At 44.6% G+C, this 16,199-nt stretch overlaps 1 protein-coding gene across 2 annotated transcripts in view; it reads left to right on the top strand.

Annotated features, from left to right (window-relative positions):
- LOC129821883 (NADPH oxidase 4) overlaps positions 1–16,199 on the top strand; it is a 50,067-nt gene that overhangs the window by 7,475 nt on the left and 26,393 nt on the right. The window contains exons 3-9 of one of the 2 annotated variants that reach the window (XM_055879605.1): positions 60–170; positions 330–414; positions 7,403–7,500; positions 7,570–7,597; positions 12,803–12,875; positions 13,778–13,858; positions 15,805–15,964. In XM_055879605.1, coding sequence (XP_055735580.1) covers positions 60–170; positions 330–414; positions 7,403–7,500; positions 7,570–7,597; positions 12,803–12,875; positions 13,778–13,858; positions 15,805–15,964 — 636 coding nt within the window. Of the gene's footprint in view, positions 1–59; positions 171–329; positions 415–7,402; positions 7,598–12,802; positions 12,876–13,777; positions 13,859–15,804; positions 15,965–16,199 lie in introns of both variants that reach the window. The other variant, XM_055879604.1, reaches the window with a different exon arrangement.

Raw genomic sequence — 16,199 nt, 5'->3', positions numbered from 1 at the left:
TGTGTTTGTGTGTGTGTGTGTGTGTGTGTGTGTGTGTGTGTGTGTGTGTGTTTCTCCAGCTAGGGCTGTGTATCAGCAGGGCGTCTGCGGCAGTACTCAATCTGAACTGCAGTCTGGTGCTGCTGCCTATGTGTCGCTCTCTACTCACCTACCTCAGAGGAACACACACGGTACGGAGAAAAGAGGAATGTGTGTGATCAGTAGTCTGGTAACGGCTGTCTGGAATGTGCAGAGAGGACTGTAGTGAGGGTTTTGATATGTCTGAAGGCTGTACACTGACACTGTCTCTCCCCCCCCTCCCCCCTCCTCCCATACACACACCCCTCCAGGTGACAAGCAGAAAGGCCCGCAGGCTTCTGGACAAGAGTAAGACCTTCCATGTGGCGTGTGGAGTAGCCATTTGTGTATTTTCCGGTAAGTGTGTGTGTGTGTGTTGAGCGTGTGTATGTGTTGGGCGTTAGTGTGTGTTGAGGGATGGTGTGGGGAAATTGACTCAGCCCTCTGGGCACAGAAGTCAGCTCACGTCTAGTTTTTTATTTACATTTGATTGAGTTGTCAACTAACGTGAATTCAACGTGAAATAAATAAAACATGTCACCATGTCATTGTATTTAGGTTAAAATATGGGTGAAAAAAAGACAAAATTCCCTCACGTTGATGTCAGTGGAGGCTGCTGTGGGGAGGACGGGACATAATAATGACTGGAACTGCGCAAATGGAATGTCATCAAACACCTGGAAACCATGGAAACCACGTGATTGATGTATTTGATACCATTCCACTGATTCCTCTCCAGTCATTACCACGAGCCTGTTCTACCTAATTAAGGTGCCACCAACCTCATGTGGTTAATTACTTTTTTCAAATCCAATCAGTTTTCCACCTTGATTCAATGTCATCACATTGAATTTTTGGGTTGAAATGATGTGGAAACAACCATTTTTACCAAGAGGTAGGCTGGTTCTTCAGCATTCCATGGGAGCCAGCTGTGATGGATCACCAGCTGGCAAGGGTTGTGTGTGTGTGTGTGTGTGTGTGTGTGTGTGTGTGTGTGTGTGTGTGTGTGTGTGTGTGTGTGTGTGTGTGTGTGTGTGTGTGTGTGTGTGTGTGTGTGTGTCTGTGTGTGTGTGTGTGTCTGTGTGTGAGAGAGAGAGTCTTTTGGTTACTGAACTACAGTAAGTGAAGTGGATTTACACCCGGTAACGGAATTACAGTAATGGATTTACATCATGGGTACTATCATCATGGGATCTGTACTACACAGACATGCATAATTATGGACATGAATGTCATTGTCCTCATGTTTCACAAGTTTGGACATCACAGCACAGCAGATCACGGTAGAGTACAGTGCAGTACAATACAGCAGAGTAGAGAATGGTAGACTAGATTAGAGTTCAGTAGAGTAGAGCAGAGCAGAGTACAGTACAGTACAATACAGCAGAGTAGAGTATGGTAGACTAGATTAGAGTTCAGTAGAGTAGGGTATAGTAGATTAGAGTTCAGTAGAGTAGAGCAGAGTACAGTACAGTACAGTACAATACAGCAGAGTAGAGTATGGTAGACTAGATTAGAGTTCAGTAGAGTAGGGTATAGTAGATTAGAGTTCAGTAGAGTAGAGCAGAGTAGAGTACAGTACAGTACAATACAGCAGAGTAGAGTATGGTAGACTAGATTAGAGTTCAGTAGAGTAGGGTATAGTAGATTAGAGTTCAGTAGAGTAGAGCAGAGTACAGTACAGTACAGTACAATACAGCAGAGTAGAGTATGGTAGACTAGATTAGAGTTCAGTAGAGTAGAGCAGAGTAGAGTACAGTACAGTACAATACAGCAGAGTAGAGTATGGTAGACTAGATTAGAGTTCAGTAGAGTAGGGTATAGTAGATTAGAGTTCAGTAGAGTAGAGCAGAGTAGAGTACAGTACAGTACAATACAACAGAGTAGAGTATGGTAGACTAGATTAGAGTTCAGTAGAGTAGGGTATAGTAGATTAGAGTTCAGTAGAGTAGAGCAGAGTAGAGTGCAGTACAGTACAATACAACAGAGTAGAGTATGGTAGACTAGATTAGAGTTCAGTAGAGTAGGGTATAGTAGATTAGAGTTCAGTAGAGTAGAGCAGAGTACAGTACAGTACAGTACAATACAGCAGAGTAGAGTATGGTAGACTAGATTAGAGTTCAGTAGAGTAGGGTATAGTAGATTAGAGTTCAGTAGAGTAGAGCAGAGTAGAGTACAGTACAGTACAATACAACAGAGTAGAGTATGGTAGACTAGATTAGAGTTCAGTAGAGTAGGGTATAGTAGATTAGAGTTCAGTAGAGTAGAGCAGAGTAGAGTACAGTACAGTACAATACAACAGAGTAGAGTATGGTAGACTAGATTAGAGTTCAGTAGAGTAGGGTATAGTAGATTAGAGTTCAGTAGAGTAGAGCAGAGTAGAGTACAGTACAGTACAATACAGCAGAGTAGAGTATGGTAGACTAGATTAGAGTTCAGTAGAGTAGGGTATAGTAGATTAGAGTTCAGTAGAGTAGAGCAGAGTAGAGTACAGTAAAGTACAATACAACAGAGTAGAGTATGGTAGACTAGATTAGAGTTCAGTAGAGTAGGGTATAGTAGATTAGAGTTCAGTAGAGTAGAGCAGAGTAGAGTACAGTACAGTACAATACAGCAGAGTAGAGTATGGTAGACTAGATTAGAGCTCAGTAGAGTAGAGCAGAGCAGAGTACAGTGCAGTACAATACAGCAGAGTAGAGTACAGTACAGTACAGTACAGTACAATACAGCAGAGTAGAGTTGAGTGGGGTAGAATGGATGAGAGTAGTTGTCCAGTCTCAGACTGTTAAAAGACTTTTGACTTCCAGAAGACAGAAAGAGATTGAAACAGCTATGAGCTGTATGCCAGTGGAAGGGAGGACAGTAGCAGGTGACCCAACTGTGGTTTGTCATTATTATGATTTTCCATTGTAGCCAATTCAACTGCGATAATTCTGTTACCAAATGAATCATTCATAAACAAAATTGATACCAGTAAAATCACTATAACTAATTGGTAGGTCTACTTGTTACTTATGTGAACGTTCCTAATCCTCCCTTCACACGAGGGAGAGAAATGTGAAAATATCTTCCAAGATATGTGTCTTTTTGGTAATGGAATTACAAGGCACAAGGCAATCTTTCTTAAACTTACAGAAGGTAAACAATTTCTCCAAAATGAAATCTAAGTGTTGATCTTAGTTGGCAGGGATCTTTATGTTATTACATGATTGTGTTGTGATGTATTTCTAAAACTTTTCAAGACTTTTTCTGCTTGATGTTTTCAAAGAGCCCTTTTCCATCTGTTCATGCAGAAATCAAAACCGTCACTTATGCCTCATTTTTAAGATGGAAAATGGTTGAAAAATGTATCAATGGCTTCTTTCCTTAAAATATAGACTTAGTTTTTATTTGACACACAATTTGATATGCTCCTATGAACTTGCCATGTTGGTACTCATGGATCCTTCTAGATGGAAATGCCCGTATGCATTCAGATTCTGAGAGTTTCCAGCTCTTCCAGGGGACATAGAGCTGTGTGTGTATGTGCGTGTGTACGTGTGTACGTGTGTGCGTGTGTGTGAGAGAGAGAGATAATGAGTGAGAGAGGGACACACACAGCTGCCTCACTGACGTCATCGGGAGCTGGTCTCTCCCCGGTCTCCCTCAACCCTCTCTCTCTCCCTCCCCCTCTCTCCTCTTCCGCTCCCTCACCCCCAGCCCCCCCTTAACCCTCTCTCCCTCCCCCTCTCTCCTCTTCCGCTCCCTCACCCCCAGCCCCCCCAGCCCCCCCTTAACCCTCTCTCCCTCCCCCTCTCTCCTCTTCCGCTCCCTCACCCCCAGCCCCCCCTTAACCCTCTCTCCCTCCCCCTCTCTCCTCTTCCGCTCCCTCACCCCCAGCCCCCCCTTAACCCTCTCTCCCTCCCCCTCTCTCCTCTTCCGCTCCCTCACCCCCAGCCCCCCCAGCCCCCCCTTAACCCTCTCTCCCTCCCCCTCTCTCCTCTTCCGCTCCCTCACCCCCAGCCCCCCCTTAACCCTCTCTCCCTCCCCCTCTCTCCTCTTCCGCTCCCTCACCCCCAGCCTGCTTCCTGGCTGTGGAGATGTAATGTTCTAATTGCATAGTTCCAAACTCCTGACACAACCAATTACACCCAGGGAACAATGGAGAACAAAGGGAGAACGAGGAGGCAGGGGGAAGACATGGAGAGGGTAATTGAAGGTGAATAGAGAGAGAGAGAGGGGTAGAGAGAGGGGGAGGAGGAGAGAGCGATAACTACCCCTTGTCTATGTCAGCTGTTGGGGAAATGCATGTTTAAGCCATGATGTCAGAGAGATAAGTATGTGCGTGTGTGTGTGTGTCGCTCAGTGACTCAGGAAGATGTATGTTGAATAGACAAAGAGATGTGTGTGTGTGTGTGTGTCGCTCAGTGACTCAGGAAGATGTATGCTGAATAGACAAAGAGATGTGTGTGTGTGTGTGTGTCGCTCAGTGACTCAGGAAGATGTATGCTGAATAGACAAAGAGATGTGTGTGTGTGTGTGTGTCGCTCAGTGACTCAGGAAGATGTATGCTGAATAGACAAAGAGATGTGTGTGTGTGTGTGTGTGTCGCTCAGTGACTCAGGAAGATGTATGTTGAATAGACAAAGAGATGTGTGTGTGTGTGTGTGTCGCTCAGTGACTCAGGAAGATGTATGCTGAATAGACAAAGAGATGTGTGTGTGTGTGTGTGTCGCTCAGTGACCCAGTAAGGATGTATTGGTGAGTAGGGTTGGGAAATGCCAGGGACCTCACGATACGATATTATCATGTTAATTAGGTACCAATACAATATGTATTTTGATTCTCACGATTCTATACTGAACAAAAATGTAAACGCAACAGTTTCAAATCAGTCAATTGAAGTAAGTGCATTATGCTCTAATCTATGGATTTACAGTTTAGCAGATGCTCTTATCCAGAGCGACTTAAAGTAGGGAATGCATACGTTTTCATTTGTACTGGTCTCACATAGTGACACATTCTCTAATACAACGTTGGAGGCGGTTTATGGTAGAGAAATGAACATTCAATTCTCTGGCAACAGCTCTGGTGGTCATTCCTACAGTCAGCATGCCAGTTGCACACTCCCTCAAAACTTGAGACATCTGTGACATTGTGTTGTGTGACGTAACTGCACATTTTAGTGGGCTTTTATTTGGCCCAGAACAAGATGCACCTGTGTAATGATCATACTGTTTAGTCAGCTTCTTGATACACCACAATATTGATATGCAACAAAATTGAGAGAAATTCCTTTTTTGTGTGTATGGAAAATGTCCGGGATCTTTTATTTCAGCTCATGAAACATGTGACCAACACTTTCCCTGTTGTGTTATATGTATGTTCAGTGTAGTATTATATGTTACATTTCGTATGGTATGTATTCATTTGTGGGTCCATCATCCATTTTGAATGATATGTTTTGAATTACAATTCGTATTGCATGTTACGGATTGCAATTCGTACATATATTCCGAATTTCAATTCATATAGTATGTTACGAATTTGCAATACGTACGTATGATATGTTACAAATTCCAATTTGTCTAACGTTATCGTGGTGGCTTTGTGGCTAACACTAACATTTGGGCTCCCGAGTGGCGCAGTAGTCTAAGGCACAGCCAGAAGAGGACTGGCCACCCCTCATAGCCTGGTTCCTCTCTAGGTTTCTTCCTAGGTTTTAGCCTTTCTAGGGAGTTTTTCCCAGCCACCGTGCTTCTACACCTGCATTGCTTGCTGTTTGGGGTTTTAGGCTGGGTTTCTGTACAGCACTTTGAGATATTAGCTGATGTACGAAGGGCTATATAAAATAAACTTGATTTGATTTGAATGCACTGCATCTAAGTGCTAGAGGCGTCACTACAGACCCTGGATCAATTCCATGCTGTATCACAACTGGCCGTGATTGGGAGAGAGTCGTTAGTGTTTGGCTGGGGTAGGCCCGTCATTGTCAATAGGAAACCGACTTGCCTAGTAAAGTAAAGAATAGATAAAAAAACGTTAGCTAGTGGTTAGGGATTAAGGTTAGGAGTTAGGTTAGGAGTTAGGTTAGGAGTTAGGTTAGGGGTTAGGTTAGGGGTTAGGTTAGGAGTTAGGTTAGGAGTTAGGTTAAAGGGTTAAGGTTAGGAGTTAGGTTAAAGGGTTAACCCTTTAACCTAACACCTAACCTTAACACCTAACCTTAACCCTTTAACCTAACCTTAACACCTAACCATAACCCTTTAACATAACTCCTAACCTAACTCCTAACCTAACTCCTAACCTAAACTCCTAACCTTAACCCTTTAACCTAACTCCTAACCTAACTCCTAACCTAACTCCTAACCTAACTCCTAACCTAAACTCCTAACCTAACTCCTAACCTAACTCCAAGCCTAACTCCAAACCTAACTCCTAACCTTAATCCTAACCTAACCCCTAACCTAAACTCCTAACCTAACTCCTAACCTAACTCCAAACCTAACTCCTGACCTGAACTCCTAACCTAACTCCTAACCTTAATCCTAACCTAACCCCTAACCTAAACTCCTAACCTAACTCCTAACCTAAACTCCTCACCTAACTCCTAACCTAACTCCTAACCTAACTCCTAACCTAACTCCTAACCTAACTCCTAACCTAACTCCTAACCTAACTCCTAACCTAAACTCCTAACCTAACTCCTAACCTTAACTCCTAACCTTAACCCTTTAACCTAAACTCCTAACCTAACTCCTAACCTAAACTCCTAACCTAACTCCTAACCTTAACCCTTTAACCTTAACTCCTAACCTTAACTCCTAACCTTAACTCCTAACCTAACCCCTAACCTTAACTCCTAACCTAACCCCTAACCTAAACTCCTAACCTTAACTCCTAACCTAACCCCTAACCTAAACTCCTAACCTTAACTCCTAACCTTAACCCTTTAACATAACTCCTAACCTTAACTCCTAACCATAACCCCTAACCTAACTCCTAACCTTAACCCTTTAACCTAACTCCTAACCTAACTCCTAACCTTAAGGGTATATATCTTCTGCAGAGAGAGTATGCCAGTTTTGATCAGTCATGGAAAGACTGAAAACATGTTGGCTCACTATTTAAAAAGAAGATGGAGAACAAGCTAACGCTACCTAGCAAAAACAAAAAACAAACATATTGCTACAAATCAATACTTGAAGTCAAATTTTGTATATAATATCATCCAAAATAACATTGCGATATGTGACTGTATCGATTTCCCCCCCATTGCTATTGTTGAGTATGCTGAATAGAGAAAGAGATGTGTGTATGAGAGTGAGTTTTGCTCTGTTGTAAACCACTGTTGTGATGTGTCGCCCAGTTGTGCACGTATCAGCTCATCTGGTCAACGTGGTCAACTTCAGCGTCAGGTACTCAGAAGAGTTCCCTTCTCTCAACGTTGCTCGCTACAGGGGAGAGGTAAGATGTGCACACTCACACACACATACTCACACACAACCTGTGTTAACTTGCGGTCTTCTTCCCCAGGACCCCAGACTCATCATTCTGACTACAGGTGAGTCTGCTGGGGTTCCCCTATAATAAACTGGACTGTTTCACAGGTGGGAGCAGCATTTTGGTCTTGGTTCCATATGTGTTTCCATGGTAACCATAAACTGATGAATGTGTTTGAGATTAGGGTGGCGCTATGCCAAGAAGAGAGGGGGAACTCTGTCTTTCTGACAGTACTAGACACCACACACACACACACACACACACACACACACACACACACACACACACACACACACACACACACACACACACACACACACACACACACGCAAAAAGGTCACACTTTATTTGGATAGTCTGGATTTTCCATGTGTAGATACTCTGCTTGCTAACGTTATGGTTATGGTTAGGGCTAGGTTTAGAATCAGGGTTAGGGAGCCTCCAGAGGCATGCCGTGCGTTGCCCAAATTTTTCAACAATGCGGAGAGCTCCGTATTGCTCCGTATTGCTCCGTATAGCTCCGTATAGCTCCGTATAGCTCCGTATTGCTCCGTATAGCTCCGTATTGCTCCGTATTGCTCCGTATAGCTCCGTATAGCGCTGTATAGCTCCGTATCGCTCCGTATCGCTCCGTATAGCTCCGTATCGCTCCGTATCGCTCCGTATAGCTCCGTATAGCTCCGTATTGTCGTATAGCTCCGTATTGCTCCGTATAGCTCCGTATAGCTCCGTATTGCTCCGTATTGCTCCGTATTGCTCCGTATTGCTCCGTATTGCTCCGTATAGCTCCGTATAGCGCCGTATAGCTCCGTATTTCTCCGTATAGCTCCGTATAGCTCCGTATTGCTCCGTATAGCTCCGTATTTGCTCCGTATAGCGCCGTATAGCTCCGTATAGCTCCGTATTGCTCCGTATTGCTCCGTATTGCTCCGTATTGCTCCGTATTGCTCCGTATAGCTCCGTATAGCTCCGTATTGCTCCGTATAGCTCCGTATTGCTCCGTATAGCTCCGTATAGCTCCGTATTGCTCCGTATTGCTCCGTATTGCTCCGTATTGCTCCGTATAGCGCCGTATAGCTCCGTATTGCTCCGTATTTCTCCGTATAGCTCCGTATTGCTCCGTATTGCTCCGTATTTCTCCGTATAGCTCCGTATTGCTCCGTATTGCTCCGTATTTCTCCGTATTGCTCCGTATAGCTCCGAATTGCTCCGTATTGCTCCGTATTGCTCCGTATTGCTCCGTATAGCTCCGTATAGCTCCGTATTGCTCCGTATTGCTCCGTATAGCTCCGTATTGCTCCGTATTGCTCCGTATTTCTCCGTATTGCTCCGTATAGCTCCGAATTGCTCCGTATTGCTCCGTATAGCTCCGTATTGCTCCGTATAGCTCCGTATAGGTCCGTATAGCTCCGTATAGCTCCGTATAGCTCCGTATTGCTCCGTATAGCTCCGTATAGCTCCGTATTGCTCCATATAGCTCCGTATTTCTCCGTATTGCTCCGTATTGCTCCGTATTGCTCCGTATTGCTCCATATAGCTCCGTATTGCTCCGTATAGCTCCGTATAGGTCCGTATAGCTCCGTATAGCTTCATATAGCTCCGTATAGCTCCGTATTGCTCCGTATAGCTCCATATTGCTCCGTATAGCTCCGTATAGCTCCGTATTGCTCCGTATAGCTCCGTATTTCTCCGTATTGCTCCGTATTGCTCCGTATTGCTCCGTATTGCTCCGTATAGCTCCGTATTGCTCCGTATAGCTCCGTATAGGTCCGTATAGCTCCGTATAGCTCCATATAGCTCCGTATAGCTCCGTATAGCTCCGTATAGCTCCGTATTGCTCCGTATAGCTCCGTATAGCTCCGTATTGCTCCGTATTGCTCCGTATTGCTCCGTATAGCTCCGTATTGCTCCGTATAGCTCCGTATTGCTCCGTATTGCTCCGTATAGCTCCGTATTGCTCCGTATAGCTCCCTCCCACAATCTCCCTTCCTTGACAGCTTCCTTGAAAACAGCTCTGCTCAGCCAAGCACAAGACTATACAGTTGATGTTGGAAGTTTACATACACTTAGGTTGGAGTCATTAAAACTCATTTTTCAACCACTCCACACATTTCTTATCAACAAAATATAGTTTTGGCAAGTCGGTTAGGACATCTACTTTGTGCATGACACAAGTCATTTTTCCATCAGTTGTTTACAGACAGATTATTTCACTTATAGATCACTGTATCACAATTCCAGTGGGTCAGAAGTTTACATATATTAAGTTTGTGCCTTTAAACAGCTTGGAAAATTCCAGACAATTATGTCATGGCTTTAGAAGCTTCTGACGGGCTAATTGACATAATTTGTCACGCCCTGACCTTAGAGATCCTTATTATTTTCTATGTTTGGTTATGTCAGGGTGTGACTCGGGTGGGAAAGTCTATGTTTTCTATTACTTTGTTTTTGGCCGAGTGTGGTTCCCAATCAGAGGCAGCTGTCTATCGTTGTCTCTGATTGGGGATCATATATAAGTTGTCATTTTCCTTTTGGGTTTTGTGGGATCTTGTTTTCTGTTTAGTGTTTCTGCCTGACAGAACTGTTCGCTTTCGTTTTTTTTGTCATTATTATTACAAAGAACATGCTTTTTGTAGAAACGTCCTCTGGTCTGATGAAACAAAAATAGAACTATTTGGTCATAATTACCATCGTATGTTTGGAGGAAAAAGGGTGAGGCTTGCAAGCCGAAGAACACCATCCCAACCGTGAAGCACGGGGGTGGCAGCATCATGTTGTGGGGGTGCTTTGCTGCAGGAGGGACTGGTGCACTTCACAAAATAGATGGCATCATGAGGCAAGAAAATGATGTGGATATATTGAAGCAGAATCTCAAGACATCAGTCAGGAAGTTAAAGCTTGGTCGCAAATGGGTCTTCCAAATGGACAATGACCCCCAAGCATACTTCCACAGTTGTGGCAAAATGGCTAAGGACAACAAAGTCAAGGTATTGGAGTGGCCATCACAAAGCCCTGACCTCAATCCTGTAGAACATTTGTGGGCAGAACTGAAAAAGCGTGTGCTAGCAAGGAGGCCTACAAACCTGACTCAGTTACACCCGCTCTGTCAGGAGGAATGGGCCACAATTCACCCAACTTATTGTGGGAAGCTTGTGGAAGGCTATCCGAAACGTTTGACCCAAGTTAAACAATTTAAAGGCAATGCTACCAAACACTAATTGAGTGTATGTAAACTTCTGACACACTGGGAATGTGATGAAAGAAATCAAATCTGAAATAAATCCTAAAGTCTACAGATGCTCTACAGATGCTCAAAGTCTACAGATCCAAATAAAATGTTACCTTCAAAACAGCCCAAAATAATCACACATTGTCTAGCTCACTTCCGGGTAGTCTAGTCTGAAAACCTTCCCTATTCCCTTCCTGGTAGTCTAGTCCAGTCTGAAAACTTTCCCTATCCCCTTCATGGTAGTCTAGTCCAGTCTGAAAACCTTCCCTATTCCCTTCCTGGTAGTCTAGTCCAGTCTGAAACCCTTCCCTATTCCCTTCCTGGTAGTCTAGTCCAGTCTGAAAACCTTCCCTATTCCCTTCATGGTAGTCTAGTCCAGTCTGAAAACCTTCCCTATTCCCTTCATGGTAGTCTAGTCCTGTCTGAAAACTTTCCCTATCCTCTTCATGGTAGTCTAGTCCAGTCTGAAAACTTTCCCTATCCCCTTCATGGTAGTCTAGTCCAGTCTGAAAACCTTCCCTATCCTCTTCATGGTAGTCTAGTCCAGTCTGAAAACTTACCCTAACCTCTTCCTGGTAGTCTAGTCCAGTCTGAAAACCTGCCCTATTCCCTTGCTCAACTATCTAACACAACAAATAATGATGTCATCACAGTTTTGTCTCTGTTCTCTGATTGGTTAATCATTTTATGACTCTCTCTGTTCTGTGATTGGTTATTCATGTTTTGAATCTGTCTCTTTGTTCTCTGATTGGTTAATTATGTTATGACTGTCACTTTGTTCACTGAATGTTTAGTAATGTTATTGTCACACCCTGGCCTTAGTATTCTTTGTTTTCATTATTATTTTTAGGTAGGTCAGGGTGTGACATGGGGAATGTTTGTGTTTTGTCGTTTTTCCTTCGGGAGGATGGTCGAATACTCTCCTGAAATAAAGGGTGAACTCCTCAAAATGGTCCAACGCCGCATTCTCCTCTCTACACACAGCGCTGGCCCACTCCCGTGCTTTCCCGGTGAGGCATGAGACGAGGGCGGAACTCTTCTCCCGGTCGGATGGTACTGGGGAGATCGTGGTCAGATATAAGTTCAGTTTAAGGAGGAAACCCTGGCAGCCGGCAGTATCTCCGTTGTAACCCGTGGGTAGGGGTAAACGGATTTTGTTAGGTTCAGGTGGGGAAAACGCGTTAAAGGTAAATCCCAGTTGTGGCAGTGGAGGCGCTGGAGAAACTCCCTGTCTCTCCCAGCGATCCATATTCTGGACAATGCGATCCATAACGGCGCTCAAACAGTCAATCTCCTTCGCTTGTTCCATAACGCGCTTTTCCACCTCCATGGGCGTCGTGTCCTCTCCTGCTGACTTCATATATAACGGTCAGAGATTCTGTCACAGTTGCGTGTATAAGTGGCAGGGAAGTCAGGCGCAGGAGAGTCAAATAGAGTGTAGAATGGAGTTTTTTAATTATAGTCCCAGTAATCTGCTCCATAACACTCATAGGAAAACATAAAACAAATATGGGTACAATGACCCGTCGCACACCTATACACAATAAACACAACACTTGACAAATAACAAAACTGACGACCGTGAAGCTAATAAGACAGATAGTGCTGACACAAACACTACACAAAGACAATTACCCACAAATGCATGATGCCCATGGCTGCCTTAAATATGGCTCCCAATCAGAGACAAATGAAAGACATCTGTCTCTGATTGAGAACCACTCAGGCAACCATAGACATACCTAGACACATTCACTCAACCATAGACATACCTAGAAACATTCACTCAACACAAACTCATACACTACACCCAACACACCCTTTACCATATAACCACCCAAAACGACAAAACACAAACATTCCCCATGTCACACCCTGACCTACCTAAAAATAATAATGAAAACAAAGAATACTAAGGCCAGGGTGTGACAGTTATGAATTTGTCTCTTTGTTATGAATATGTCACTTTGTTCTCTGATTGGTTAATAATGTTATAACTCTTGTCTCTCTGTTCTCTGATTGGTGGATGTGGTTTAGTCCCGGGGATCACTGGTATCCTATTGGTCCTCATCCTCTTCCTGATGTTCACTGCCTCTTCCTACTGCATCAGGTAAAACTCTTAAGTTACCCTGGACAAGAGCGCCTGCTAAATTTCTTAAATGTGTGTCTGTCAGTCTTAGATGGCCAGGATAAAGGGACCAACTACCAGCGTGGCCAAACCTATGTCATAACTGAGGTCACAGGGGGCGGCAAGGAGAGGTCCTGTGCTTTGATTTAGACTGGGTCCTGATTGTGGTGTCTTCTGCCTTGCCTGTTGTAATTTAATGCAGGATCAGAGGCAGTTCCACTTAGGCCTTAGGTCAGCGTATGCGTGTGTGTGTGTGTGTATAGAGGGTGTGGGTGTGAGTCCCAGTATTGTAGGGAGACACTGATGTTCAAAGGGTGTGGTCATGGGTGTCACGGGTGTCATGGGTCATGGGTGTGGGTGTTCAGAGCGTTCTTGGAGGGTGACTGCGTTTCAACTGTTGTTTGGTGTAAGTTGTGTTTATTGGGGGAAGTTGTCTGTAATCACACACACACACACACACACACACACACACACACACACACACACACACACACACACACACACACACACACACACACACACACACACACACACACACACACACACACACACACACACTGTCTTGCCCTACACTGGTTTAAGAGACCCTGTAAATTAAAAGGTGTGGCTCTTCATGTCTTCAGTTATGCTCTGACCTCTCTCTCTCTCTCGCTCTTCTCCTGGATAATTTCTCTCTTTTTGTCTGCTTTTCTCCAACACTCGTATCTTACTGTCATTCCACGGCACTCCCTAAAATAGTTTTTCTGCAGAAAATGTGAAAATATGCCGTTGTGGACCTTGTGGTAATCTGATGGATGAAAATATGTGGTGATGTTAATGAGACTTTACAGTAATCTGATGATTCATGGTATCATTATGTTTGTGGAATGTCCTCTGTGTTTCAGGGTGTCCAACTATGAGATATTCTGGTACACCCACAACCTCTTCATAGTGTTCTACATCATACTGATTGTGCATGTCGTCGGGTAAGTTAACTTATCGCCTTTGGTATGGGGACTATGTGGCTGTGTGTGTGTGTGTGTGTGTGTGTGTGTGTGTGTGTGTGTGTGTGTGTCTGATTAAAGGTGTCAGCATGCTTCAGTTCGGCTGGCGCCTAGCCAAACTCGGCTAGCCAAACCAAACAAGTGTGCTCGCATACTCCTTTAAAAGTCCTTCGCTTGAAATATAACGAAAATGCTTCAATAGTTATTTTTGTCCATCTTGAGACACCGTAGCCAGTATACACTAAGATCTACAATGCATTCGGAAAGTATTCAGACTCCTTGACTTTTTCCACATTTTGTTACGTTACAGCCTTATTCTAAAATGGATGAAATGGATAAAACATCTCATCAAACTACACACAATACCCCATAATGACATCACAATACTCCATAATGACATCACAATACCCCATAATGACAAAGAACAAAACACACTTTCCCCAATATTTTTGCAAATGTATTAAAAATAAAAAACAGATATACCTTATTTACATAGGTATTCAGACCCTTTGCTATGAGATTCGAAATTTAGACTCGAAATTGAGCTCCTGTTTCCATTGTGATCATCCTTTAAATGTTTCTACAACTTGAATGGAGTCCTCCTGTGGTAAATTAAATTGGTTGGACATGATTTGGAAAGGCACACACCTGTCCTATATAAGGTCCCACAGTTGACAGTGGATGTCAGAGCAAAAAACAAGCCATGAGGTTGAAGGAATTGTCCGTAGAGCTCAGAGACAGGATTGTGTTGAGGCACAGATCTGGGGAAGGATACCCAAAAAATTATTCATCATTAAAGTTCCCCAAGAACACAGTGGCCTCCATCATTCTTAAATGGAAGAAGTTTGGAACCCCCAAGACTCTTCCTAGAGCTGGCCTCCCGGACAAACTGAGCAATAAGGGGGAGAAGGACCTTGGTCAGGGAGGTGCCCATGGTCACTCTGATAGAGGTCCAGAGTTCCGTTGTGGAGATGGGAGAACCTTCCAGAAGGACAACCATCTCTGCAGCACTCTGCCAATCAGGCCTTTATGGTAGAGTGGCCAGACGGAAGCCACTCCTCAGTAAAAGGGACATGAAAGCCCAATTGGAGTTTGCCAAAAGGCACCTAAAGGACTCAGACAATGAGAAACCAGATTCTTTGGTCTGATGGAACCAAGATTGAACTCTTTGGCCTGAATGCCAAGCATCACGTCTGAAGGAAACCTGCCACGGTCCCTACAGTGAAGCAGAGACTCTCTTTCAGCCGCAGGGACTGGGAGACTAGTCAGGATCGAGCGAAAGATGAACGGAGCAAAGTACAGCGAGATCCTTGATGCTCCAGAGTGCTCAGCATCTCATACTGGGGTGAAGGTTCACCTTCCAACAGGATAACGACCCGAAGCACACAGCCAAGACAACCCAGCCGGACTTGAACCCGATCCAACATCTCTGGATAAACCTGAAAATAGCTGTGCAGCGACGCTCCCCATCCCACCTGACAGAGCTTGAGAGGATCTGCAGAGAAGAATGGGAGAAACTCCCCAAATACAGGTGTGCCAAGCTTTTCCGAACTGTTTTGGCTGGGAAGCACGAGGACGCCTTGATTAAGGGGTTAGTCATGACAGAGTAGTACTATCAGTATGTTTTCATAGTGTTGGATACAGAGAGGTATAGAATGCATTTTAATGGCATTACTGTCATACTAGGGCATCAGTCCAGACAGAGCTGACGTTGAGCTGTCCCCATCAGGTCCTCTCAGCCACCAGGGTTCCATTACAGTCGTAGTAACACACTGACCCATTCACTTTGTTACTCAACTCTACTGCCCCAGGTTAACACACACCCACACACATGCACCTGTGGACTTTTAGAATCTTCAGAGCCAGAATGTTGTGTTCTTCTTCTTTATCATCATCATCATCTTTTCTCACTCTTTGTCATCCTTTAGTGGTGCTCTGAAGTACCAGACCAACTTTGAGGCCCACCCCCCTGGCTGCCTCAGAGCCAATCAGACTAACCCGGACAAGACAGAGGAGGAGCCAGGACAGGCTGAAGGAGATGTATGGAGCTGCAGAGAGGAGGCTCGGTTCCAACCCAACTCACCCGAGGTGTGTGTAATGTGGGGGGGTCGGGGGGGGGGGGGGGTGTAGGGGAGGATGGGGGTGAGGTGGAGTGAGGGGGGGAGGATGGGGGTGAGGTGGAGTGATCGGAGTGTAGGGGAGGATGGAGGTGAGGTGGAGTGATGGGGTGTAGGGGAGGATGGGAGGTGTGATAGGGGTGTAGGGGAGGATGGGAGGTGTGGTGGAGTGATGGGGTGTAGGGGAGGATGGAGGTGAGGTGGAG

This window comes from Salvelinus fontinalis, chromosome 24, assembly GCF_029448725.1.
Source record: "Salvelinus fontinalis isolate EN_2023a chromosome 24, ASM2944872v1, whole genome shotgun sequence".
Taxonomy (NCBI): domain Eukaryota; kingdom Metazoa; phylum Chordata; class Actinopteri; order Salmoniformes; family Salmonidae; genus Salvelinus; species Salvelinus fontinalis.
The sequence above is the reverse complement of the archived record's forward strand: the minus strand, read 5'-3'. Positions and strand labels throughout refer to the sequence as shown.